The sequence below is a fragment of the Amaranthus tricolor genome, chromosome 6, assembly GCF_026212465.1.
Source record: "Amaranthus tricolor cultivar Red isolate AtriRed21 chromosome 6, ASM2621246v1, whole genome shotgun sequence".
Classification (NCBI taxonomy): Eukaryota; Viridiplantae; Streptophyta; class Magnoliopsida; order Caryophyllales; family Amaranthaceae; genus Amaranthus; species Amaranthus tricolor.
In genome coordinates, this window is record NC_080052.1 from 26910937 (window position 1) to 26937671 (window position 26735).

Here is a 26735-nt window from a genome sequence, read left to right on the forward strand (position 1 = left end):
TATTTTGGCTAAAACTAAAATGGTAACAGCTTGAAAATGAAATGAGTTTGTCGTTTTCTGAAGACTCAATCAAAATTGTTTTAGATTTCATTTGACTATACTTTTACTTACATTAGTCGCAATATATAAAATAAGCTTAAACGATAAATAGTGCCAAAAATCGAAATGTAGCAAGTATTTTAGAACGGAGGAAGTATAGACTATAGAGATAATAGTATATACTAACTCCCCTTTCATTGTACTCGTTATATTTGTCTTAATTTGCAATTTATTAATTTTTTTAGATCGTGTGTGTGTGTGTGTATATATATATATATATATATATATATATATATATATATATATATATATATATATATATTAAATTTTGCATAATTAAAATTAAAAAAATAATATTATAAAAGTATTCAATTAAATAATACAAATAAAAATACACTTAATTATATTTTTTCTCACATATTAACCGCAATATATGAATTAAATAAAAGTAATAAAAAATGCTAATAAACTAAGGTAACAATTAGTATTTCAGAACGGAAGCCGGAGGGAGTACTTTATTAGCGGTCGCAGCTTCAATGGCGTTATTTTACTGGCGTTGTAACTCACGGCCTTGATCCTTCATCCTCATACTTCTCTCCATTTTTCTAACCTAAACCTTCATCTTTCGAAACTCGTACGTCTTGCTGCAGACGCCAAGCTCAGACGCCAGCCACTGAGCCCGGTCATCGACGGCCTGAAGCCCACGCCCCAGAGCCCTCCTAACCTACCGCCTAGACGCTGCCACCGCCAGCCACCAAAGGTTATACTTTTTTTTTTCTTTTTCTTTCTTTCCATATAAGTTTTAAATTTGTGCAGTTGTTATCGATTTTTCATTTCTTTGAATGTTAATTGTTAAACATTGTTTGTTCATTCAAAATTGATGATAATACGATACCCCAAACTACATTTGTTTATCAATTTAGGGATTTTGGTTTTAGTGCTAAATTTACAAAATTTAGGGTTTTCATATTTCATTTGTTGGAATTTATTAGAGTTTCAATTGATTAGTAATTTAATTCTACAATTGATTTAGGTAATTTGTTTGATTGAATTTGTTTCAATTTGTTTTCTTGATGGCAAATTTCTTTTTGATTAAATTTGTTTCAAAATTTTTTCATTCAATTGGGTATTGTATATATGTATATCATTTCTTATATTCTTTTATTTTGATTCAACTGTAAATGAATTATATGGGTATATAAGTACTCTTGACTTGCAATTTGAAACAATGGGTATGATTACTCTCCAGTCTTCACTTAATTAGAAAACATGGAGTAGTATTTTTAGTGAGTCATGGTTTTTGAAAGAAAATAAGAGAACATTGATTTGATTTGTTTTTGATTGAATTAATTTAAAACCCTGGGTAAATTAAAAATTGCACCATCAATTTAAAACACTGGGTATGTTTTTTTCATTTTTGATTTGATTAAACTAGAAAAATGAATAGGTATTTGTGGAATAATAGTTAATTTAGATTAATTTTGAATGTTTGATGATTTATTAGTAGATTAAAGTATACTTATTTTGAGTTGTAACTTATTTGAATGTGTTAACTTAGAAGTAATATGTTTCAACATTTATCAAATATGACATCATGTGGCACTTTTAATTCAAATGTTGTTAAATTCATTTTTTTAATATAAATTATTGACACACTTGTTTTTCCTGGATCCACCAGCAAATTATTCACCATGGCAGTCTGCAAAAGCTGTAAATCCCCAGCATTAGTCACCGATGATGTTACTGGTGATACTGTCTGCTCATCTTGTGGAGTCGTCCAAGATTTTAACAATTACCAGCACACTTTTGGTGGCGTTTCAGGCCCTGAAGGCACATTTGTTCGGATGGGTACTACCGGTGCAGGTACCAATTACTCTTACAAAGAACGAAAACTTTACGAATCCAATCAAATAATTGAGGATATCACTTTTCGTTTAAGCTTCAGTGATATTCGAATTCGGGAAGTCAGAACAATGATTGATAAAGTCACTGATGGCGAGTTTGGGTTAGGTGATTGGTTTTCTGTTCTTGTTGGTGCTTGTTGTTATATTGTAATGCGTCAAATTAATAAACCATTGCCATTATCTGAGGTTGTTGCCGTTGTGGGATGTGAATTGTATGAGATGGGGAAAATGTTGAGTAGGGTTGTTGGGCATTTAGGGTTGGAGTTGAAGGAATTTGATTTGGTTAGTCTTTTGGAGAGAACGATTCGAGGGTTTTCTGGGTTCAAAGAGATTGATAAGGATAAGATTGATTTAATGGTAAAGCAAGGGAATTTTGTTATACAATGTGCTATTAAGTGGTTTTTGACGACTGGGCGGAGGCCAGGGCCAATTGTTGTGGCGGTGTTAGCTTTTATCGGGTTGGTGAATGAGATTAGGGTTTGTATTGAGGATGTTGCTAAAGAGATGAATGTGGCAGTTAGGACATGTAAAATTAGGTATAAGGAGCTTTTGGAGGCTATGGTGGAGGTGGCTAGACGACTACCATGGGGGAATGATGTTAATGTTAAGAATGTTGTGAAGAATGCTCATTTTGTGTTCAAGTATATGGAAATGAAGTCAATGGAGGATTGGAATTTTGAGAAAAAGAATTTTGTTGATAAGAGTGGTGGGTACGATTTTGATGGGATTGTTCAGGAGTGTTTGAGTAAGGAAGTTGGAAGTGAAGGTATTGATAGTGGTGATAGTGTAGCTGAAAATAGTTTGAGGTGCATTGATGGAACACAAGAGATGGAGAATCTTCAGATTTCTCATGTAGAATTAGCTGAAATTTACTCAAAGTTTAAGGCCGAGTTTTCAAATCGTAGACTACTAGAATGTAATGGATCAGTTGACTATGGTGTTGGCCTTGATGGGTTAGATGCTCTAGTTTTTGATGAGTGGTGGATTGGCCGATCAGAATTATGCGAAAAACTTTTCATGGAGCAGTTGTTGGAGAAAGATGTTGGATTGAATGCACTTCCACCATCCTACATTCGTGGTTGTGTTGCTGTTGAAAGGAGGCGAGAAAAGATACGAGCAGCTAAGATACGCATCAATAACATTATGAATCCCCCAACTCACATTCACAGTGATGCTATTGTGCATAATGCTTTGAATGCTCAAGCATGTAACAATGACAATATAAGCATTACTGAGAATGTTGGTAGGTGTAAGAAGAGGAAGAAAAATCATGATATTAATAGTTGTAAAAAGAGGAAGAAAAACCATAATGGTATTGACTGGGAAGATTTTATTATTGAGACACTCTTATTGCATGGGGTAGAAGGGGAGGAAATTGAGAAGGGCTATTACAAGGCTCTATTAGGCTTGTATGTCTTTAAATCTGATCTCATCTGAAAGGATTGTATATAGATTCATTGAGGCACTTAGTCATGCTTGGGGGATACTATTTTTGAGAAAAAGTGTTTAGCAACCTGAAAATTTTCTATGGTCCAAGGTGAACTTTCGGCTGTATTACTGTATTTATATAAGAAACTATATTTCAGTGTTTTACATTCATGTTTGTTATTCCAGGTTTGCTTTCTGGAAACTTACTGTTTCATTCAATTTTTGTACTTTTTCATCATCAAAATAACATTGTTTTACCGTAGTTTACTGAATTTTGTGTTATGCCTTGTTCATATCCAATGTCACATAATTCGCTAATCTCCTCATGAATCGCGAATCAGAATAAGCTAATTAAGGTCAGTTTTGGGCAAACTTGGGCGAATCATGAATTTAAAAAACAAATTAGCTAATGAATTATGTTACACTGCTCATATCAGTCAGATGTTCCTTTGGTCAACTTGCAGTTTTTGTACATTTGTTTGAATTACAGATAGTGTGGGTTGTTGGAGGGAGGGGGGAGTCACTGAAACCGCTAGTTTACCACTTAACAGGGTAGAACAAGATATTCATATTTTCTTCACCAAGAGTCAGAACTAAAGAGATGTCTGAATCTGATTTTGTTGGTTTCTTTGTTCACATCACTCATCGCAACATCAACTTTATTATCATCCTTAAGTGGCTCTTGCCTTGTTTGTAAGGTAACTGTGCGATCCTACTAAAAAAGTCTCTAGAATTTTGATTACATTTTTTTAGGACAAGTGTGCAAAATCATAAGCTTTGTTGTGATACCGATCTTTGTATTGTAAACAGGTTTGAGGAGATTTTGTTAAAGCAGATGAATATTGTAGGAAAGCATGCAATACCCATTATACTTGCAAATCATAGAGATGGAAACATTCTATTGCTGTTTGATCTCAAAGAAAAACCCAAACAAAACCCTGATAGCTGGTGAGTATCCCTTTTTCATTCTTAACCGGCTGAAGGATATCGTAATTTATAATTGTAGCCTTAAGATTATTCATTTAGTTTGATTATGGTTGTTTCTATCCATTTTGACCTCAGTAATTTCTGGAATTCAGAAAATGTTGAATTCTATTAATGTGTTTTGCCTTTCCAAGGTCAGTATTACACTAGGTGGTGTATGTTGTACTTGTAATCAATTTCAAGCTTTATGTTGGAATTTACTTGAACCAATGAATCTGAAACATAAATTGCTAATCTCTTCTATTTTTAATACCGAAAATTGAGTAGCTTCTAAAAGTTGGTTAGTAATATTCCTACCATCTATTAGCGTATGATTTGTATTGTGACGACTCTATTGCAACTTGAAGATATTCCTACCATCTATCTAGTTCCTAGAATGACTTAGGGAACAATAAATGGGCAAAATATTTTGAGGTCTTGCTCATTACCTATTCATCGGAAATGTAGAGCCTAAAAAGTTAGCAAAATCAATGTTAAGGGTTAGTATTTTTTGATAATCAGGTCTTGTCTCAGTCGGAGCAGTTATCACTTTTTCTAAGAAAAGTCTTGGGTTCAATTCTCACTTAGCCATCCACTTTCCTCTGCCTGACTTGTAATAAAAGAAAGGATTAGTCTCCTTTTGTATGTGGTTGTGTAGTCGACCGGAATGAATTAATGCATGTTTTCCAAATATCGACTTGCATTATTTCTGCTTTTAATTTCAATTTTCAAAGATGGATGGTGCTTATTATGTGTATTGGTACAGTGACAATTTTGATGCAAACAAAGGATACATGCTTCTTTCTGCATTCTTCTTGAACTGGATGTCACAAGACGCTGCAGTGGGAGTGAATATAAATATGCTTATTATGTGTGAGTTTAGTATATTTTCTATGTATTTATTTTATTTCAAAAAAAATATATAATTATAATCCTTATTGAAAATAGTACATGCTGAAAGAGAATGCTGAATACTCCTACTAAATACTGATGAAGACATAAACGTTACTAGCATGAAGAGGGGATACTGAACTTCTAGTATGGCACTTCTCTCTATAGCCAACCAACTTGGTATTCTTCCAAACAACCTGGGTAAAATATTGTCCACACTGCTTTTCATCGTCGCTGTCTGCAAGAGTTGCTGTAATTGTACCATGGCTTCTCTGCCACCCATGCGGCTACTGCATTTTTAGCCATCCTTCATTTGCCTTGCCCCAGAAGAAATTGTCATCGAATTTTCCCATAGAATGAACAAGTTTGCAGTCCTTTCGCCTCTACCTTGATGAGTAAATCCGGGCGTATGCAGCAAGCAAGTTTTCCCACATCAGAGTCTTTTTGTTGTCAAGCTAGTTGATGAACTCATAAGAGGTATTCGTGCGTTCGCATATGTGCAAGGATTAAAAACTGAGTTTAATGTTTGCAAAGCTTTTGCCGTTGTTGGGTTCTTTGCTTGTATAATTTTATGAATTTCTTAGGTTATATAATGTTTTATGAAGTTTTTTTGAGGTGAGATGATGTTGTATAATTCTGAGAAACTACTTCATATTTAAGGCTCAAGACGTGGATGAGCTGCTTGCGGTTGAGACTTTTAAAACCAATTTTAGAGTTGAAACTAAAAAGAAATGTATGAATTTCCTTCCGCTTCTTTTTGATAGTTGAACGTCTCCCAAAAGGCTTTAACATTAAAGATAGTAAGATACAAGTGTAGCTATTAAAAAAAAAAACAAATAATATACTCTTGTTTTTATTGAAATTCGGCTAAAGCATATCTCTAGTCTGGATGGAGCTTAAGATTATAGACTAAAGAACAAATTAACAAAAATGGGATGCAAACAAACGGGAAACCAAAAACAAATCACCAGGTTTCTATAGATATCCAGATACCACCAACAATGAACTAAACTAAATTAATCTCACATCATAGTTTAAATTTTTCAAGAGTCTCCATTTCAAAAAACACAGATCCATGACCATTACCAATATCGAAAAAAGGGGAGAAAAAAAAAAAAGAAAAGAAAAGTCGAGACATCCTCGTCCCTAGTGGCACAACAACTTCATCAGTCAAAGCCTCCAAGGAGTAGGACTTTTACAATCCAAGAGGCCTATCACTCCGAACAGGCATCCAACGACTCTTCCTCAAATCAACAGCTTCTCGATTGCATCCTGCATTTCGTAATGCACAAAATAGAAATCAGGTCGTAGACTCGAATTTGGTGAAGCAATCAAGGACAAAATAACAAATGGATGTCAGATATTAATTGATTAAGTCACCTTGAGCTGTTGAATTTGTGATTTCAATTGGCTTCCTTCATTGGAGGTCACTGAACAGGCAATTACTGGTCTTGTAACTCCACATGCTCGACCAAGGGCTTGTTTAGAGGGCACGAATACGTAAGGAACATTCTGACAACAAAGATTATTGAATTATTGGAAAAGGAAAATACATCATGATGCAAAGTGGAAATGGACAATGCTAGCCTCACATAAAGAGGATAATCCAACTAAGTAAAGAAGCCAATAGCAGTCAGCAACATCATCATCATCATGCCCAGTGTATCCCGCTCACAGGAACTATGATCAGGGTCTGGGGAGGGAAGAAAGGTGATAACCCATACCCAAAGATCCTCGACTTGAGAAAGATCCTCTGATTGAGACCACAATAATATGGCTATGGCCATTACAAAATTGCCATCGTAACTTGGCCGTCATCAGGGGTACTTCAGAATAGCAGTTTCATAACTCATATAGATTGTTTATATTTAACATGGACATGCTACTGGAGGGCAATAAGAAAAAGACTATGCTCGAAAGAGAAAAGTCTCACCCTAAAATTGTTGATTTAGTATTGAAGATGCAAGTTACATTATGTAGTAACTAAGGTAAGAACATTGGCAAAGATCATCAAACATACACACCACAATCCTAGGGGTTAGTATTAGCATAAGAATTTTAATAACTTCGTTATTAGAGATTATACATGACAAATGGAAATGACTTGAAGAGAACATAAATGTGCATAATAAAAGCATATCAAACTCATTTAACACAAAGCTTTTATCTAAACCTTTTGATCTAAGAGCAAATCTTCATGAGGATATAATCCTCTTAAACAAAACAACATACTTGGTTATACAATCTCATCAGTCCTAAACATTGACATGATTCACTAATTTCCTTGCAAATCACGAATCAAAATAAGTGAATTATGGTCATTTTTGGGCTATTTTAGGGTCATTTTGAGCGAATTACGAATTCAAACAGCGAATTAACTAGCAAATTATGCCCAACATCCAATCTATACTAGAAAGACGGTAAAACTGAGACAATTCACAAGAAAGTCGCAAAAAAACTCCGGAAGGAAGAGTTTATATATATATATATATATATATATAAGACAGATGACATGACTTTCCAACATCCGCCACAATATCACTGCTAACTCATTGAGCTTTTAATTATTATCAACCAAACAAAACAACTAACCGATCAGTTTCATGGTTTCACCCAATTTAAATAAGCTAGCATTTCAACCTTCAAAATAAGCCTCTAACAGGATCTTAAGCATAACCCTAAAGCTCACTCAAATAACAATATTTAAATTACAACAGAAAATAAACCTAATTCAAAGAATCAAAAAGGATGACAGTAACTCTGATTTGATAACCCCCAACAAAACCATTTCATAAACTGAAGGAAAACACACAAAAACTATTGAAATGCAGTATGTTTTATGTCTTGTCAATAATATTTAGTAGTTCAAGTATACCTTGTCTTCAGCCAACAAAGGAAGGTGAAGGAGAATCTCCAAGGGCTCAGTATCAGCAGCCATCACCACAAACTCAGCAATACCTCTATTCAACGTTTTTGTAGCTGCAATTCCCAGAAATTTAACAACCTCAAAAACCCAACAACAATACAATCTCAAAAACCCAAAAATTTAAACCCAAAAATCGGAAAAAAAAAAGACACAAAAACCCAACAGCAAAGTTGTCTTAAAAACCCTAAATTTAAATCCGAAAAGCAAATGAAAAGGTAAAACCTTCATTAGCACCCTTTTTTAGCTGTTTGTAGTTGGCAGCTTGCTGAACAAGGTCCATAATTGTTATTGTTAACTGGGCGTCCGCCAATGGGTATGCTTTAGGGTTCACTGCTTCCCCTGTCTGCATCCCCAATATTCCAAAAAAAAAAACATTTAATTCATAAATCACCTTTTAAATATACTAAAAATAAATAACAGTCCAAACAATGAAAACCTAAAAGTTCAAATCTTTTTCTTTCATGGAATAAAAAGGAGGGGAGGAAAGACAAAGTACCATGGCTGCTGGAGAATGACGAATGAAAGTGGAGAGAGAAACAAAAAGGGGCTAGGGTTTTTCCCAATCGAGCTGAAAAGGGTTTAAGAAAAAGGATCTAGTTTGTATTTATGGGAATGTTTTACTTTGGTCGTAAATACGACGCGTTTTAAGCTCAAACATTAGAAAAACGCTACCGTCTTAATTATTTATCCCTTTTCGTTTTTAGGGTTTTTACTTTCTACTTGCAACTTCAAGTCTGTACTTCGGAAAAACAACCAACTGAAATAACCATTTTTGAATTTGGGGAGAGAAGGAGATGGGAGAGGTGGATACTCATAAGGGTTTTGAAATTGATTTGGGAAATCTTATGGGTTACAACGCTAATCACCATTTTTGAATTTGGGAAGAGAAGGAGATGGGAGAGATGGATACTCAAAAGGGTTTTGAAATTGATTTGGGAAATCTATTGGGTTACAACCCTAATCACCATTTCCCCTCTATTCCATCTTCCAGGTAAAAGTTTGTTTTTTTTTTTTTGTTTAAAAGTTTTTTCTAAGGCCATATTCAAAATTTATAAGAATTGCCATTGTGGGTTAATATTATAATCAGTTTACTTTCATATTTGCAGCTGTTTATGCTCCAAAGCTTTGTAAAAAAGTTAGTAAGGTTAGTATAAAATTTTTCTTCTTTTAGCAATTTTTAATTCTTTGGTGTGTTCATATTCAAATGTTATCAAATTTCCCATTGTGGGTTATTGTTGAAATCAGTTTATTTTCATGAGTTTTTGTAAAATTAGTTGTGGGTCTTCTTGAAAAGTGTTATTGCACTTCATAAGTTAAATTTGGTATAGGTGAATTTATGAGTAAAAGGAAAAATACTCTTCAACTAAATTTGTTTAAGGAATGCTTGGAGAAGGTAACAGAATTGGCACAAGCAATAACTAATATACTCTTCAATTTGTCTGCAACTGAAGATGTAGATGGTCCCATTGTAACTTTGTCTGCAACTACTACTAGACTTACTAGACAGAAACATGTAAATACTACCTTTTTTTGAACATGTTTTTCCATGATTAGCATCTACTGAAGTCTGAGTAAGATTGTCTGATCAATTCATATACCATCATGTACAGCTGCCAAAACCAAAGCCTCCTACAAAATGGGAATTATTTGCACAGAAGAAGGGCAAACCCATTCATCTTATATTGAAAACCTTTGGGATTCTATTATGAGAATTCACCGGTTTATTTACCCTGATTTGGAACGATTTTTCAGGCATAAATAAACGCAAGAAAGACAAAGTTGCATACGATGAAAAGAGTGGTACTTGGAAGTGCACCTATGGTTATGATCGTGCAAATGATGAAGATGATGTGCCCATCATCGATGCTAAGCCAACTGATGGTAAAAATATTGCAATCCTAAGTGTCTTAGATTTATGTCTTGTTAATTATTATTTTTCTCAGTGGCTGTCAATGTGCTTCAGTAACAATTAAATTGCAGATAAGAATTATTTCAGTCATTTTGTTCATTGCCCTTAAAGTTAATGGTTTTTTGTACCTCTTACCTGTTATACAAGGTAAACGTATGGGTTCACAAGAGCGAGAACAAACAGAAAAGGTTCTAAACAAGCTCATGTCCAAGCATTCTCTCGAGACACTTGATGTCGACAAGGTATATTACGAGAATGATGATGTGATTAATGCTAATTTGGTTGAATTGGCCACTGTTCTGAACATTTTACAGTCACTCTTATTTTTTGATAAATGATCAGGCTGTTAGAAATATTTATGTGCAGAAGGAGAAAAAGCAGCAAAACAGCAAGCTAGAAAGGGATCCTCCAACTCGAACAACTTTAAACCGAAGAAAAAATCATTCAAGAAATCTTCAAATGAAGGATCATCAAAGAAGGGGTCATTAGAATCTATAACATATAAATCTTGATTGATTCTTTGGAATTTGACAATTTAGAGTTTCATTGTAGGTTACTTAGATACACTTTTGAATCTTTTATGTTATACATATGTAGTATAAAACATCAAAATTTAGCCATGCTGGATCAAATTAGCAATTGAGAGATTATCAATGTTTAAGGGTTTGATTACAGTCGAAAGTGAATGTTATTAATGTGTAAGGGTTTGATTACAAATACAAATGATGGGAAGATGTAACAGTGGTTTGTGTTACCTACTGTTAATGTTCTTGATAGCAAGAACCATGGAAAGAACAACAAGATGAGGGAGAGGGAAGGGGATATACATCTCACCATATAACATAACCAAAAACACAACCAATCAACTTCACAAGAAAAGATATACATCCAATAGGATACATCCCATAAATACTCATCCAATTAAGAAGAAAACTACCTCAAAGAGGTGCATCTCCTTCAAGAGAGATAAGCTCACATGAATCAATAACAATTGATTATGTTTGAGCAATGCTCAAACTTCAAAGTGGCCAAAGGTTTACTTAACATATCTATCGGATTATCCTAGGTATGAACCTTCTTCAAGATTTCATTACCATTAGCAATTGTGTCTCTTATGTAATGAAACTTCATCTTAATGTGCTTTGTCCTCATATAGTAAGAATTTTGATTCATAGCCAAATTATTGGTTGTTTGGCTATCACGAAAAAACAATAGGCACACATCTTTTCGACCTTTTTTTACCCACAAAACCACTTAGCCATTGAGCTTCTTTAAAGCCCTCCATTATTTCCATGTACTTGACTTCTGTTGTAGATTCAGCCATAACCCCTTGCAATGTAGACTTCTAACTTATAGGCTTATAGCGGACCTTTCAAAACAAAACACATATTCCGAAGTTGACTTCCTTTCATCAAGATCTCCACCATAATTGGAATCTACAAAACCATAGAAGCCTATCATTGTTCCTTCCCTACTTTATACATATACTTGATGTACACCTAAAACACCTAAGGTTCCACATGACCGCAAGCTCGGATTTGGCATATATGTACTCACATTACAGACCGCTTGAGCAATATCGGGTTAAGTACACACCATTGCATACATGATGCTCCCCACTGCATTAGTATATGGAACCGATGACATGTAATCATTATCCTCCTTAGAGCTAGGGCATCCATCCTAAATAACTTCATTTGTAATGCCAAATGATTTGAGACGGACTTTGCATTAGTCATTTGAAATCGCTTTATAACTCTCTCAATGTACTTTTCTGGGGATAAGCACAAACTCCATTTTGATCGAGGCCTAATAAGCCTTCCTCCCTCTTCCATGTTTGCAACAGTCATCTTCTAACTCATTTCCGTTCTCTGATCATCTTTGTCTCCCCCTTGTTCATCGGTTTAGTCTGCACAGCCTCCTTAGCTTTGCCAACTTCCGGAGCAAAGTGAGTACCCTTAGACAACACTGGAGGACAATACTCAACATCTATAACATGCTTGTAACCTTCCAAAGATTGTTGAGGAGGCTGGCAAAGGAAATACAGATCAATCAATATGGTTGAAATGGAGGAAAGAAAAGATATAAAACATTCAGCCAGCAGCTAATAAAATAATTTTCTCAATATATAACCCTCATCATCCATAAATTAGAGAAGTTCATGTCCAGACAAACCAAAAGAAATGTAGTCGGTACAATCGTTGGATCGTGGAGTTTAGTAAATGCTAAGCGCAAAAGGCAAATTATAAAAAGGAGCTTTTGGTGAATAACAAAATGACAATAATCTGAACAAAGCACAATGACAAGTAATAAAAGAAAGGCTACTGCAATTTAGCAACTATTTTCAGCACAGTGCCTAGCAATTTAGCAACCACTCGGTGAACAACACAAAAGAATGTTGATGACATGACACTGCAATAATAAGAACATCACATAGAACAGAGCTCATCCAGACTCCAGCAACAGACATGTCTTTCCTGTGCCAAATTATAAGGCAAATCACATTCTGTTTGATGTGGAAGAAAATACCAGTGGATCCGAAATCCCAGATTCATATCAAGTTGTCAGAGTTGAATTGGCTTTTATAAAGCAGGCAGGGACATTTTGGGACTCCAGATCACGCTCACCAGTCACCCCATCAGTAAGTGCTACATTTCTCATTCTTTTCATTGGCGTATAGCATATGATATCAAGTCATCAAATGAAGCCTCTAAGTCAACGACGCATATGGTTAACACATCTATAGAACAAACACGAATGGATTACATCTTGGCTACAACCTCCATTCTAGGCTAGTATATTTCATTAATGTGTTTAAAGAATGGAAGAGCTTGAAAGCTCAATAAAAAAACATGAATGAATTACATCTTGGAGCTATTTAAGTGTGTGAAGTACTACGTAATGGAAAGTAGAAAATTACATAATATTGTGAAAGGGATATGGGATCTCAACCTCTTGGCTTGGCTCAGAATACAACAAGGGAATGCAATTAATTATTTATAGGCATAGTTGGGTGATGAGCTTTCGTAGAGCTATGCACAGATATACATCAAAACGTTTGCTGCTAGATGTACAACCCAAGTCATGGGTGATTCTTTACCAATCAAAACACCTGCCTAAGGTTTGGCTTAAAAATTGTTTCACCAACTTTTGAGGGTTCTAAATTCTAAAAACACGTGTCATGTAACACCATGATCAAAATAGTCAAACTCAAGTTACACTCCTTCGGTATCTATCAAAAAATCAAAGAAAAAAGTGGATGAGATGTATAGTGACAACTATGTCTAACCTGGAGAAATCATCAAGAGCAATTAGCACAAATAGATGATCGATCACATATAATTTTATAAGCATGAGCAGCAAACAGCTCCAGTATACACAATTGGCCATATGACCATATCCTTGATGCTAGCTACACTTCTATTCACTCCTCAAAACCGTCGAGATCTGTAACCAATTCAGCAATGTGTCCAGCATTTTTCAAATGTTCAATCAATCCTTCAAGTAAAAGATATATCTCACTTGATACTTCAATGGATGAATCCCCCACCAAAAAAGGTTCAAAACCACTTCCTATATCAACCCAAGCACAACCTGGGGGCTTAACCAATCCTAAGTCCCTCATTAATGTACGAACTCTTGCTAACCTCTCCCAACAACCAGCTGCAGCATACATATTAGCAATCAATACATAATAGCCGGGATTTCTGGGCCTCAATGCTAACAATTTCTCAGCTGCCCACTCTCCTATATCTGTATTTCGATGGATTTGGCATGCCCCAATTAGAGTAGCCCACATATCAGCACTTGGATCATAAGGCATCCTTCTTATAATCTCTATGGCTTTCTTGAGTAACCCGGCCCTACCATAAAGGTCTACCATGCATGCGTAATGCTCCAAATGAGGGTGTATACCATACACACTCCACATTTTTTCGAAAAAGAATTGACCCTTGATCACAAGACCAGAGTGGCTACAAGCTGTTAGAACTGCAACGAAAGTTATATGATCAGGCTTGATACCAGAGCTCTGCATCTCCTCAAATAGTTTTAATGCAATTTCTCCTTCTCCTAAAACTCCATAACTATTAATTAAAGAAGTATATGTGACGACATCCTTCGAAGTCAATGACTTAAAAATAGTCTTTGCCTCTGAAAGTTTTGCTGCTCTTGCATACATCTCCACCAGTGAGTTCCACAGTACTAAATGCTCCCTTAACCTTTGATGTTTGAGGATGTAGCAATGGAATTCTTTGCCTAGTCGTAGATTACCTATTCTAGCACATAGGGGAAGAATGCTTGCTATAGTAACATGATTAGGTTTAAAGCCACAAAGCAACATCTCATTAAAGAGGAAGGAAGCTTCTTCAAATTTACCAAAATGTGCAAAACCTGAGATTATTGAATTCCAAGAAATTATATCCTTTTCTTCCATAAGTTGAAAAACAATATGTGCATGTCTATGGTCTTCAGAGCAAGCATACATGGTAATCAATGCATTCTGAACATTCTTAAATTTAGCATAACCCCCACGGAAAGTAGAAGCATGTATCTCTTTGCCTAATTTAATAGCTCCAATATGAGAGCAGGCACTTAAACCACTGGCCACCGAAACATCATCCAAATGAAAACCACATGCTCTCAATTGAGAAAGCAAACTAAGTGCTCTACTATAATGTCCAAGTCGTAAACACCCACCAATTATAGTGTTCCATGTTATCATATTCATTTCAACACCCTCATGCCTCATTTGATCAAACAATACAAATGCTTCTTCCCACATTCCCTTGGAGGCATATCCAGAGATCATAGAGTTCCATGAAAATGCATCCTTATTTGACAACTTGTCAAACAGGAGACGAGCAGCCTCAATTTCTCCACATTTCCCATACATGGATATCAATGCATTTTGAACATACTGACACCCTCCGTATTCGCTGACCAAAATTGAGTTGTGCACTTCTCTACCGAAACAGAGATTCAACTGTTCACCACATGCCTTCAGCACAGATGGGTATGTATATTCATCTGGTCTGATCCCAAACTTCAACATTTGTTTGTAAGAAAACAAAGCTTCATTTGAAAGCCCGTTTCTTATATAAGCAGATATAAGCACATTCCATTGCAAGGGATGTAGAATACCAGATTTTTCAGCTATCAAATGTGCTTCAGGGAGCAGATCAAAAGTTGAATATAAAGTGACAAGCTTTGGAACTAACAAACTATGTCGATCTAAACCCAATATTAAGATCTGACTATGGATCTGTTTACCTGGTCGAATCAACTTGTGTTTGGAACAAGCTATTAGCAATGAATATACTGGCTTCAGGTATTGATCATAAGAACCAAAAGAAGAGACATGTAGCTGGATTGAAATGAAGGCTCTGAACGCTTTTCTAAGATCACCTTGGATAATATATTCCTTCAGGGATGTAAGTAATAGATGAAACATCAATTTTCCCCCAGTTTCAAATGTTTTTGGTGCACTTCCTAGAATATCATCTTTCAAGACCTGATTTTGCTGCACATGAATATGCGTGATATCTTGTTTCCATTTTCTAGGGATGCAAGCATCTATCTGCAATTTAAACTTCCCTTTTGAACAAAATGGTGAAAAGGGATATGGCATGCACGAAAGAGAGAATTATTGCAGCATATGTAGAATTCCCCTTAGACCATCAGCAACTAAAAAGGGAAACTCTTTAACCTGTAAAGCAATTAGCACAAATTAGACTAACAATGCATGAACACTATGTATGAATGAGAAAAAATGAATATCAGACTCCTAATAAAGAGGTAAGTAATACTGTTTACATAGTTCATGACAGAATCCTCATTAATTTGCTTTCCTCAAAATAAAAAAGATATAATTATGTTGGTTCCTAAATATATAGAAAATCATACAAAAACATACACTTTTCAACGGGATAATATGCATTCTAGAACAAAAGGCTACTGAAAAAAAGCATAAAGACATAGCAATATATACCAAGAAAGTAGCTCTTCACTTTGAGAAGCAAACAATTTCTTCTTTGAAATAAACTCAAACATTGACTTAGGATAATAACAATGTTGGGCAAATTAACTTATGATAATGCTGGACAATTTGAAGACAATATGCCCAAAAATAAATATAGATATAGTAGAAATTCAATTTTTTTTGATGTCAAACAATTTGAAGCTCAAAATTTCCCTCAGAATATCCAAATTATTGGTGTAAATGTCAAAGAAAATAAAACTTTCACATAATCAACTCACAATCATTAAGCAAAACAAAATTCAATATTTCAAATGTACTGTATTAATCTTCAAATTTTCGAACCAAATGAAATCCAATTCATTTTTTGGGATAAGAAAAATTATGCTAAAGGAGCAAAAAATGTACAACAATAAGGATGAGAGATCCCAAAGAAAAACCAAACACAAGCTACTACAAGACATGCCAATCACTTATGCATAAATCATTATAAGAATAAAGTTCAAAAAGGCCATTAGCCTTAACCCATAAAGTGGCTAGGAATTTCACCTTGTTCCAAATGATATCCAAAGGTAGAAATTAATCGCAAAAAGTTCTTCTATTTCTTTCAAGCCAAATCGACCATAAGATCGCAAAACTTCCTCATCTTTATAAAGATTTAAGGTCTCCCTTATACCCTAGATCACAATTGAAGGTATTAAGAAAGTCATTTATTTTTTTCGGAGCGATCCATGATTCCCATCTAAATTTAAAAGGCCTAGCTCATAAGTCTCGTGGGAAATCGCAGTGCATGAAAAGGTGATCAACATCCTCTACCTCCTCCATATACATAATGCACCTATTTGGATTAAAAGCTTGGCCTTCTTTTTTAAAGAATCTCCATAATATTCAATTTTCCTTTTGGCTACCAACCAATTCATATATCCCAAAACAATAAACATTCACTTACAACTTCACATCTCATAATATTAGTCCATGAATTTATTATTTCCTAATAATACTCATATATAATTTAAAAGCTCAACCATATCAAAACTACAACAATTCATATTTGTTCACCTCTATGAACACAATCAATCTTAATTTCTCATATTCACTAGTTTGCCAAAATGTTCTTTCAATCAATCTTCGATTTGGAATAAAACTAGCTCAAAGCCTATAAATTCACAATATCAATCAACCTTCTTTACTTTAAATGTCAACCCACAATTCCATAATAAGTAAAGAAACACAAATTCTCATTTAGATGGTCTGATTGATAGTTTTAAATTGAGCTAAATAGTCCAACGAAATTAATTATAACATACACTTTTGTGCTTAATATATTCACTTTTAATTGTTTAATATTCAACAATTATTTGATGTTAAAATTGACATTTTGGATATTAAAACGCTTGATCTTTTGAATATGGATTCCTATATGGAACTGTCTCAGACGGTCTCATACATGAGTAGCTTTAAAGTAATGTATACTCATAATTTTCAAGACTTAAATATTAAAGCAGTAACACACCACATATCAATTAACATCACTTCTTGTGGCCACCCAAATCACCACTGCAAGCCTAGAAGTCTACAGCTAGCCAGCACAAACGCATTTCCCTCCCCACAAGAACCACCATCAATAATCCACCACCAGCACCACCGGGCTTCATCTAACACCTCCTTCAACCATTACTAAACAACCACCACACCACTAACTAATTTCACCTAAATATTTCAATGAAAACTACCCCATAATTCATTTCAATCTCAAAGAATTACAAATACAATAACATTCCATTCAACCAATTTCAATTTCAATACACAAAACATATATCAAAATCAAATTCATTCAAAAACTAAGAAATTATCCATAAATTGCCAAGAATATTCATATGAATTTTCCATAAATTCAAGACTTTTTTTTGAGCTTGATAAATTCAAGAACTTAAACAGCATTTTAATGGGTTGTATACCTTTAAACTGGAAGAGGAGAAGAAGATGATGGGTGACTTGAATTGCGGCGACTTACGTGCTGGGCTAGTGAGACATGGGTGGCAGCAGGGGACTAGAAACAGCTGCTGGGCTTTGCAGGGGTGGCCGGCGGCGGCCAGGCGAGGTGGGTTTGGTTGGGTGTGGCTGTTTGATGGCAACAAGGGGGTCTGCTAAGTGCTAAGCCTAGGTTTCACATGAACAGGCCATTAAGTGTGTTTTTGGTAAAAGAGATTACAAGATGGGAATGGGATTAAAAAATTTTAAATGTGGATATTTCATATTGATTCGTGAATTTGTAATTAAAACTAAAGCTTGACAATAAGATAAAATCACGATTAATTTACATGAAATTATTCTAAGAGGGTGGTAAATGAAATAGAGAATTAGACATTTTAAAGAAAATTATAATTTTACCTCTTTATATCTATAAAATATTTAATTAATGAGTATTTGTATTCATTGTATATGAGTAGGTCAAAATAGTAAAATTATCATATTTATTCTTAATTTTGAAGGCTCCTTCTAAACATGAGATGTAATATTTTTTTAATCATTCCCACTATTATTCCAAACATTGGATTGACATAGAAAATTATGACTTGTTGGAACTACTAAGAAAAAACTTATTTTTATTAAAAACTATCTATAGTATTTTTTGTCAAAAATTACTTATAATTTTTTTTTGTCCAAGACTACCTATTAATATTTTTCATACAATTTATGTTTTCTTATCCCATGAGAAAATCACTTGACTTTTTGTAATCCCATTTCAGTTTTCAATTGGAAAGCAAATAAAACCCTAATTTAAAAAAAAATAATTCTTCTTTATTTTCTTCCTTCTTCCCTATTAAAATCATGTGCTCAAGCAATGTCCTCTAACTATGCTTGAAAATTGTTCATCTACATACCTAATGAAGGAATTACAGAATCACGAAGAGAAACCATTTGTAGATGTAGAGTGGATTGGAATGATAGAATTTTTCAAAAACCTAATTTGAATGGAAGGGGAAATAAGAAATATTGAGTTTAGGAAAATAAGAAATTGCACGTGAATTTTAGAAAGGTAAAATATTGTTAGTTTTTTTTTATTTTTTTTTTATGTTTATAACTTGATTCACTAACAGTTTCGTTAATCTTAATATGTAGTATTTGACAAAAGGTAAACAAATTTTTTAGGTTGTTTTTGACAAAAAAATATTTTAGGTAGTTTTTGACAATAGTAAACTTTTTCTAGGTAGTTTATAATAATTTTTCATATATTTTGTTAATTTTCAACAATTATTTTATAATCCTAATTACACCTTTTCATCTAAATTTTCTTTCCCACATACCGAACAGCCAACACACTTTGAAAGTAATTTTCTTTTCTATGGTCTTCATTGTTATTTTTTACACAAAATTTACATATCAATAACTAGGTCTTTTAAAATATCAGTAATTTTCTTACATTTTTTGATGTTTATAAAAATTGTAATGAAAACGAATATTAAGTAAAACTCACATTTTTATTTTATTCTTTCTGGTTAAAACAATGGAACAAAAATAAAATATAGAAAAATTATCCATGTTATCCCTGAGTTTTGAGACTTTACCAATGATATGCCTAAATTTTTTTATTATCTATAATTCTCTCGTATTATTAAACGTCTTACAACTATAACCTTTTTTTAACTTTTCAATAATATAAAGGTACATTAATAATAAAAAAAACTTAGGAGTAACTTTGATAAATTGACAAAATTCAGAAAATTCATCGATAATTTTCCTAAAGAAAAAAAAAAAATCAGAAAACAAAAACAAAAATCTTTCCGCTTGAATTTTCCCCTGCCCTTAATTCAGTTCATCTTCCCTCTCCTTCTTCAATACTTTCTCCTTTTTTCAAACTTTTGAGTTTTATCCGCCATTTTCAAGCTTTAAGATTCAAAATTCTCATTATCATTGTTCCTCTTGCTTCAAGAATCAGAATCATAGTTTTACTAGAATCTCCGTTATTTTTTCGTTTTCCATCTGAAAAATTCTCTTCGTTCTTCCACCTGTTTCTTTCTTAGTTTCGCCACTTTCTCATTTTCTCTCTCATTATCTTGTAGGTTCGAATAAATTGTTCTGTTGAGATTGTTATATCAGCTCCCCATTTCTTGATTTTCCATCTCTCCATATCTTCCTTGCTTCTCGATTCTCCCTTTCTGATTTTGCTGCCCCTTGTTTCTTCCTTTGCTGCCTTTGCTTCTCGCCATTTCACTACTCCTCTCTGTTCTCACTCGCTTGCTGATTTCACGGCATTTCTCGGAACAACCCTAAATTCGGGATTTGGGTTTGAATTTCTGGTTCTATTTTTAGAGATATTGACCACCTTCTGCCTTTCTAATTTCACGCCATCTCTCGCTCAGGTTTTGCCAATTAATTCAACAAAATCAGGTAAATTTGTTTGGTTGTTTGTTTTTAGATTTGATTTGGCGGTTCTGACTTTTGCTGACCTGATTCGTGTCAATTTCGGTTTTGGTTTTGATTGATGATGTGCTTAGTGTTTGGAGTTAGAATTTTGGGGTGTTTTGTATGTTAATTGATGGATTATTGTTTGAATTGAGGGTTTTGTAATTGTTGTGTATGTTTGTGACTTTTTGCTGAGCTTAATGGGAAAATGGGTACACATTTTTGCAGTGGTCAGGTTTTTTGATTCAACCAATTTTTCTTCCATAATGCTGACAAGGAGAAAGCTTAGAATTACAAGGTAAGTAGTTTGGTTTGTATTGATTTCAGTTTGATTAACAATTAAACTTATTGCTTATTCTTCTAGATTTAGATTAATTGTGCTGGAGAATCAAGTTTCAACAGTTATGATGTTCCAATTTGATTTAAGTTATTGGTTTATATTGTTTTTGTGTTATATTTTATTTAAGCTTTAATTTACCCAAGAACCAATAAGAAAACTAAAAAGCCCTAATTTATCTAAATAGATAAACAAATAAAAGCCCTAAATTTTAAACAAATAGATAAACTCATACACATGAAGATTAACGATAAACATATTGAAATAGATGATTTATTTGCTTCGGTGGAGTACTGCTGGTGGAGGTTAGGGGCTGTGCCGTTGCGGTTTGTCGACTGAGTAATGCTGCACCGCTGTAGCCTGTCGATGAGTACTGCTGCTAGTATCTCCAAAACTGAAAAAATTTAGAAGGAAAATGATTTCCTTCTTCCTCTCCATTCCTTTCCCTCTTAAACAAACAAGAGAAACGTTCACTATCATTCCCTTCCCTACCATTACTTACCCTTCTTTTCCTTTCCTTCCTAAATTCTTATCCAGACATAGTGTAAATAGTAAATACTCTCTGACTCTCTAACCCATCCACTTCATAGGCTTGACAAGTATGGCTGTGCATTCTGGTGCTGGATTAGAATCAGCCCCCGACTTTATCCATCCATTCCTTGCTCATGTTCTCTTGTGAGGCAACAATTTGACATTTCTTGCATTGATGTATCAGCTGTTTCTCTACACGCTTTACCTTAGAGCGGCTGTCAGAGCAGCTAGTTTCTATCGTTTTTATTAGGTACATATTCTTAAAACCTGTCATGTAAGGGAAAGAGACAGAAAAACCCAGGTTAAAACTAAAAAACAATTTTTTATAAAAAAAGAAAAGAAGTCAAGGATGGGAACAACTATTCCAATCAGTTTCAAAACCATCAAGCCATTTTTTAGAGTGCAAGTATGCAACATTGGGGGAGTAGTAGAGGATATGCAAGGCCTTATTGAATCACTTTTAAGTATTTGTAATTTTCTATACACCATTACCAAGGAGGAAAGTACCAAAGAAGCAAGAACTATCGGAAGATAATCAAAATACCAAACCACAAATAGGTTTATAAAGACACCAATATCAGAATACTAATTCGAAAAACCCAAGTCTTTAATGTGACAGCCAATTACCATTGAACATTTTGATCTTTCTGGTCACCGAAATAATCCAAAGTTCAAAATCATGAAAACATCTACATTGTATTTATCCTTACAAAATTATTTTGAAAACGTTGGGGCATGAGGGTTTGGTTATTTAATTTAAGATTATTTTAATAACCTCTTCTCAATTCTCATGATTAAGACAAAGTAGTTTAATATAAAAAATAAAACCAATAATAACCAAATACTTCATGTCAATCTTGAGGCTCTCAAACAGAGAACTGAACAAGCTATCTTTAAAATTTATAAACTACCATGTATGAAGAAACCTATCTCATACAACCTAATAGAAAACTTCTATCTTAAGACAAACCCATCTTGAAATAAACTCCTTAAACTAAAAAGATAGAATTACCTAATAATGAGAGAGTGGGGGTTGAGGATTGATTTTTATTGATCAACATCTAAATAAGGAGATACGAGTATAATCGATCTTCAATAATAAAAAGATCCTTTATGGGATATAAGTAGAAAAGTATTTTATGGGAACAACAAATGAAATAACCCAAAATGTCAAATGAGAACAATTTTTGAGGAACGGGGGGAATATATTTAAGATTAGAGCCGAATACTCTTTGTTAGTAACAATCTCTCACATCGATTTGTTTTGGTTTGTGCAACTGACCCCATATAGTTGGGAATTAGACTTTGGCATTGTTGTTTTTTATATCAGCACAAGTTCTTTTATCATAATCTGCTAAACAATTTGTGTTGATTTACTTTACATGATATTTGTTTTCTGACTCCAGTAGTAATGATGCTTTTTGTGAAAAATGGATGCTACATATATGTAAATTCTACAGTTGTCTTTTCCTATTCTATTTTCATGATTACTTCTACACTTAGTCGTAATGATTTTCCAGTATTAAAGAAGTTAACGAACTTGTTGATAAAACATTCCTAATTATTGAACTGAAACTGTGCAGATAGAGTAATAAGTTACATAAATGAATTTTAGCTTATGCCTGTATACAAAGGTGAAATAAAGGAATTTTGTACACAGTACACACATCTGTCTTGGTTTGTATGACCTGCAACAGTCAACATATCTGGCAGTTCATGTCAAGAATGATTGCTTTGTTGCATTGATCACCAATTTAATGAAAATAGCCAAGTCGCTGATTTATGTTTAGAATACTCATTAACAAAGTGCACATTGCAATGTTGTTTGGTTCTCATACGTTAAATTGATTATCCTTTCCCTCCATTCAATGGTTTGCATAACATGCTCTTACAGAATTCTGCCGGGATATTGAAATTGTGATCAAATACACTGCATTGTCAGTTACACATTTTTACAAAGTAGCTAAACCTGAGAAGAACTTATTGATGGCAAATTACTATGGCATTGATGATATTCTTGCTGAGGAGGAGGTAAATATGAACCCTATAATTGCTTGGATTTTCCCAGTTGTGCAAGTACACAAAACTAATTTTCTTTTCTTTTGATTTCTTGAAGCTCATTCCTGTGGTGTTTCAGAAGGCAGCAACTGGAGTAGGACTTCTTGACCCCAGTTCTGAAACTAACAATGTAAGCTTTGTCAAGGAATGAAATTTCTACAGAAGATTTGACATCCTCTCTGACTGATTTCTGTGGATGTTCCTTCAGATTGAGCAGGGAGCAAAAGTGGAGTTGCCTTTCTGGCTTGCACATGAGCTGCATACAAGACAAGCAGTGGTTATGAATATTCCACCCTGTTTTAATCAAATGTAAATGTTTTTTTTTTTTTACATTGCATTTTTGACCTGATAAGAGGTGCATTGTTTCTTGGTAATATACAGTTTATGAAATTATATCATCGAGTAAAATAGTGCTTTGTTGTTAAAATCTGGCATGGATACATGTGGACTTCTCGTTCATGTGATTCAATGCCTTTTGAAATCTTCCTAACTTTTTTCTTTCTTACCCAGGACAAGAAAGGAAATCCTGGCTGATCCTGCATCTGTCGATCTTCGTGGCCGATGTCAATACTTTTATGAATTAGGATGCAAGATAACACCTTTGTAAGTTTTCCATCTTTGGGTTTGCATCCCTTGTCTTTCTAGTTTTCTTTCTCCACATTGTATTTTTTGTTTATTTTTCAGTAGTGCTTGCAATTTTGTTGATCATTGTTTCTTGCTTTAAAGGATGCCATTTTTCTACCTTCTGCCTTAGTAAAAGCGTATACATTTGTCAGCATGTACTATGTAATGTCAACTGCTCTCTAAACAAAAGACATGAAATTTCCTTGGCACGCCTCTTTTAAGGAGATATCCAAAATATCATATTTATTCTAAACTGCCTCAGTATACTTCAAAGCTCTGAGGATTGCCTCGCTTGTTTCTTATCAAAATTTTGATAGAATATGAACGTATGTAAAGGAACATGGAGCTGCTTTGTTTGCCTATAATAGTGAATCAGGATTGTTCCAATAGGTTCCGCATGAGTATCAGTTAGATGTCCTCTTGCCAAATATCATGATCATTAGAGAAGCACACAAGTCACAATGAAGCATATGTATCAAGAATTGACATAATGTGTTGCAGGATAATAAATTCACGACGTCATATTTAGTTCAACTTTTTCCATACAGCTACCTTTGTAGATCTGCTATTGTTTTTGTGTTTTGTGTATTTAATGAATGAGTAGCAGCACAGTTATTAGAGGATCAATGATTTCTCGGAAGGGGGGGGGGGAGGAAATGAAATTAGTTCCATTGGTTTTGCTTAGTAAAAACTCTTAGAAAATAAAGCTACTGAAACCAGGCTTATTTGAGCTGGCACAATACTGCTGGAGGTTATGGAGGGGGATGAAGTTGCACAACAATCAAAAGAGCCATAGTAAAATACCTCCAAATATTTACTGTACTAGGCTAATTATTAGGAAAGTAAAAAAAATATGTAACCTGCTGACTTGCAAAATGGGAAACATAATACTCTCACTGTCCCCATGAGTTTGCCAAAATTTCTATTTTGGGCCTTCCCTTTTACATTGCAAAATTTGTTTGGGGTAATATCTCCACCACTTTTTTTTAACTCTTACTAAACATCTCTGAACTTTTTTCCCTTTTAATTCTACCCACACAATTTTAATGTTCCCACTTCTCCTCTTTTTTTTTTTTTTTTTTTTTTTTTTTTTATCTTTGTGCTATTTCCTATTGTATCAATCTCATGGGGACAGAGGGATTATTTCATTACATGACCAAACTGAATCTGCCTTGCTGTAGAGCCTGCTATCCTTTGGTTGTCTTTTCTTCTCTCCAAATCAGGTATATTGAAGCACAAGAAGCTTGTTTAACACAACTTACCTACAAGCCCCTCTCCCTAGTTCCTAGCATGCTAATCTGCATACAGAGGAGAAACTTCCTTTAAGTCACTTGACATTATAGAAATAGGACTGAAAAAGAACAGATGTCTGCAGGTCTCATTAGTCTGATGACAAAGCTCACAATATATATCCATCTGCATGCCCTCATTTGGAAGTCATCTTTGGTCAACAATTATTGCAAATGGGAATGCTGTACAGCTATGTTTAGGGAGGTATCCCAAAGAATGAATGCCTAATCATCCTAGTGTTTCCTCATTTTCGAGAGCATGTAGCTTATTCATGCTAATCTGTTAGCCCTAGTTTAGACATAATGAGCGGTATCTAAGGCATATTTAGAGCCTTCTCTTGGAGTGAGTGGTTCTGTGTCAATCTGTATTGAGACCGTTTATTGCAGCTGTGTTTATATCTAAGATCACCATTTTCCTGACCTGCTCCCTTATTTTAAACTCAACAGGGCAAATTCTTTGCCAATACTTATGATAGATGTATTTTACATTTTTCTTGCCATTAGCCCATTACCCATATGGAGTGGATTTCCTTTATTAGCTTAACCCATGTTATTTGTATGTCCATTATGTTGTCACAATTCAAGTTTGCTGTTCATATAGCTTTCTTCAGTTCAGATGCATGTCTTGGGTGAACTCTCACTATATGTTATCTTCCATGAATAGGGTTGGTGATAAAACAATAGGGTCCTTCCTCTTGTATGCACTTAAGAACAGGTATAAGGAAGTGCTCAGCAAGGCCCATACAGCAACTTTCATCACTGCTACGAAGCCCCTGACTTTGTTAACCAAAGAAGAAACTCACTGTGAGCTTCTATTCGTCATCCCAGAATACTAGTTGCTCTCCCTAAATGTTTACTTAGTTGTTTCTTTATGCTTGTGCAGTGTGTGAGGCAGCACAGTCCTCAATGGCAGCCTTCAAGAAATGGAGAATCGGAGGCTCTCGATTTGAAGTTCCTTCTGTTCTTGGGAAGAAGAGAAAACCTTCAGATTGATTACCAATTATCAGGCCATTACCGGTAGGTTGGTTGAATGATGGATTTTCTTGGTCTTATTGCATCCCAGTAAAATCATAGTTGTTCTCTGAGTTTGAGAAGATCCATCCAGGAAAATGCAGCTTTGTATAATGCTCTGGTATTTATATGTACTATTTAGCAATGTAATTGGCCTACATGTACTATCAAATTTATTGGGCTATACTTTAGGCCCTTATGCCCTTTATGTTGAATTCAGTGTCATTGGCCAGGTTTTTTGTTACAAAAAGTACATTCACTTTGTTTTTTTTATTTAGGGTAGATTGGAGAATTTCTACATCTAATATCAGAAGAAATTATCCTTCTTGAAGATGGTAGAGGTAAATAGAAAAATCTTCAATCACTATGCTAATAAGAAATTCTAGTAAATGCATAGCCAACCACATTTACAATCTTTAAATGAACACAAATTCTCGCGAA

At 34.3% G+C, this 26735-nt stretch overlaps 4 protein-coding genes and 1 long non-coding RNA gene across 9 annotated transcripts; 3 read left to right on the top strand and 2 right to left on the bottom strand.

The window, feature by feature from the left end:
* Positions 1-519: 519 nt before the first annotated feature.
* Positions 520-6353, top strand: LOC130814766 (plant-specific TFIIB-related protein PTF2). Of its 3 annotated transcripts, none has more exons than XM_057680952.1 (5): positions 520-799; positions 1718-3480; positions 4182-4319; positions 5101-5207; positions 5283-6353. In XM_057680952.1, the coding sequence occupies exon 2, from the start codon at positions 1731-1733 to the stop codon at positions 3378-3380; it is 1650 nt and encodes a 549-aa protein (XP_057536935.1). In that variant the 5' UTR covers positions 520-799; positions 1718-1730; the 3' UTR covers positions 3381-3480; positions 4182-4319; positions 5101-5207; positions 5283-6353. The 3 variants fall into 3 exon arrangements, with proteins under 3 accessions (XP_057536935.1, XP_057536934.1, XP_057536936.1); XM_057680951.1 differs by having other exon boundaries at positions 527-799; positions 1718-4069; XM_057680953.1 differs by having other exon boundaries at positions 527-799; positions 1718-3557.
* Positions 6174-8787, bottom strand: LOC130814767 (uncharacterized). Its single transcript, XM_057680954.1, has 5 exons — positions 8648-8787; positions 8374-8494; positions 8101-8204; positions 6606-6737; positions 6174-6497 (listed from the first exon to the last, which is right to left on the bottom strand). The coding sequence occupies exons 1-5, from the start codon at positions 8648-8650 to the stop codon at positions 6471-6473; spliced, it is 387 nt and encodes a 128-aa protein (XP_057536937.1). The 5' UTR covers positions 8651-8787; the 3' UTR covers positions 6174-6470.
* LOC130814769 (uncharacterized) lies at positions 8743-10885 on the top strand. Of its 3 annotated transcripts, none has more exons than XR_009042484.1 (5): positions 8743-9142; positions 9258-9295; positions 9904-10032; positions 10208-10302; positions 10427-10885. It is a non-coding gene; the product is annotated as an uncharacterized LOC130814769 (long non-coding RNA). The 3 variants fall into 3 exon arrangements; XR_009042485.1 differs by having other exon boundaries at positions 8843-9142; positions 10403-10885; XR_009042483.1 differs by having other exon boundaries at positions 8752-9142; positions 10208-10885.
* A 147-nt stretch (positions 10886-11032) lies between these two features.
* Positions 11033-18297, bottom strand: LOC130814765 (pentatricopeptide repeat-containing protein At1g71490). The gene is made up of 3 exons (XM_057680950.1): positions 17996-18297; positions 13350-15767; positions 11033-12089 (listed from the first exon to the last, which is right to left on the bottom strand). The coding sequence occupies exon 2, from the start codon at positions 15687-15689 to the stop codon at positions 13485-13487; it is 2205 nt and encodes a 734-aa protein (XP_057536933.1). The 5' UTR covers positions 15690-15767; positions 17996-18297; the 3' UTR covers positions 11033-12089; positions 13350-13484.
* A 1494-nt stretch (positions 18298-19791) lies between these two features.
* On the top strand, positions 19792-26544 carry LOC130814770 (DNA replication complex GINS protein PSF3-like). Its single transcript, XM_057680955.1, has 8 exons — positions 19792-20429; positions 20673-20742; positions 23207-23343; positions 23429-23500; positions 23579-23679; positions 23881-23973; positions 25948-26087; positions 26167-26544. Exons 3-8 carry the CDS (start codon positions 23299-23301, stop codon positions 26274-26276), a joined length of 561 nt encoding a protein of 186 aa, XP_057536938.1. The 5' UTR covers positions 19792-20429; positions 20673-20742; positions 23207-23298; the 3' UTR covers positions 26277-26544.
* Positions 26545-26735: the final 191 nt, after the last annotated feature.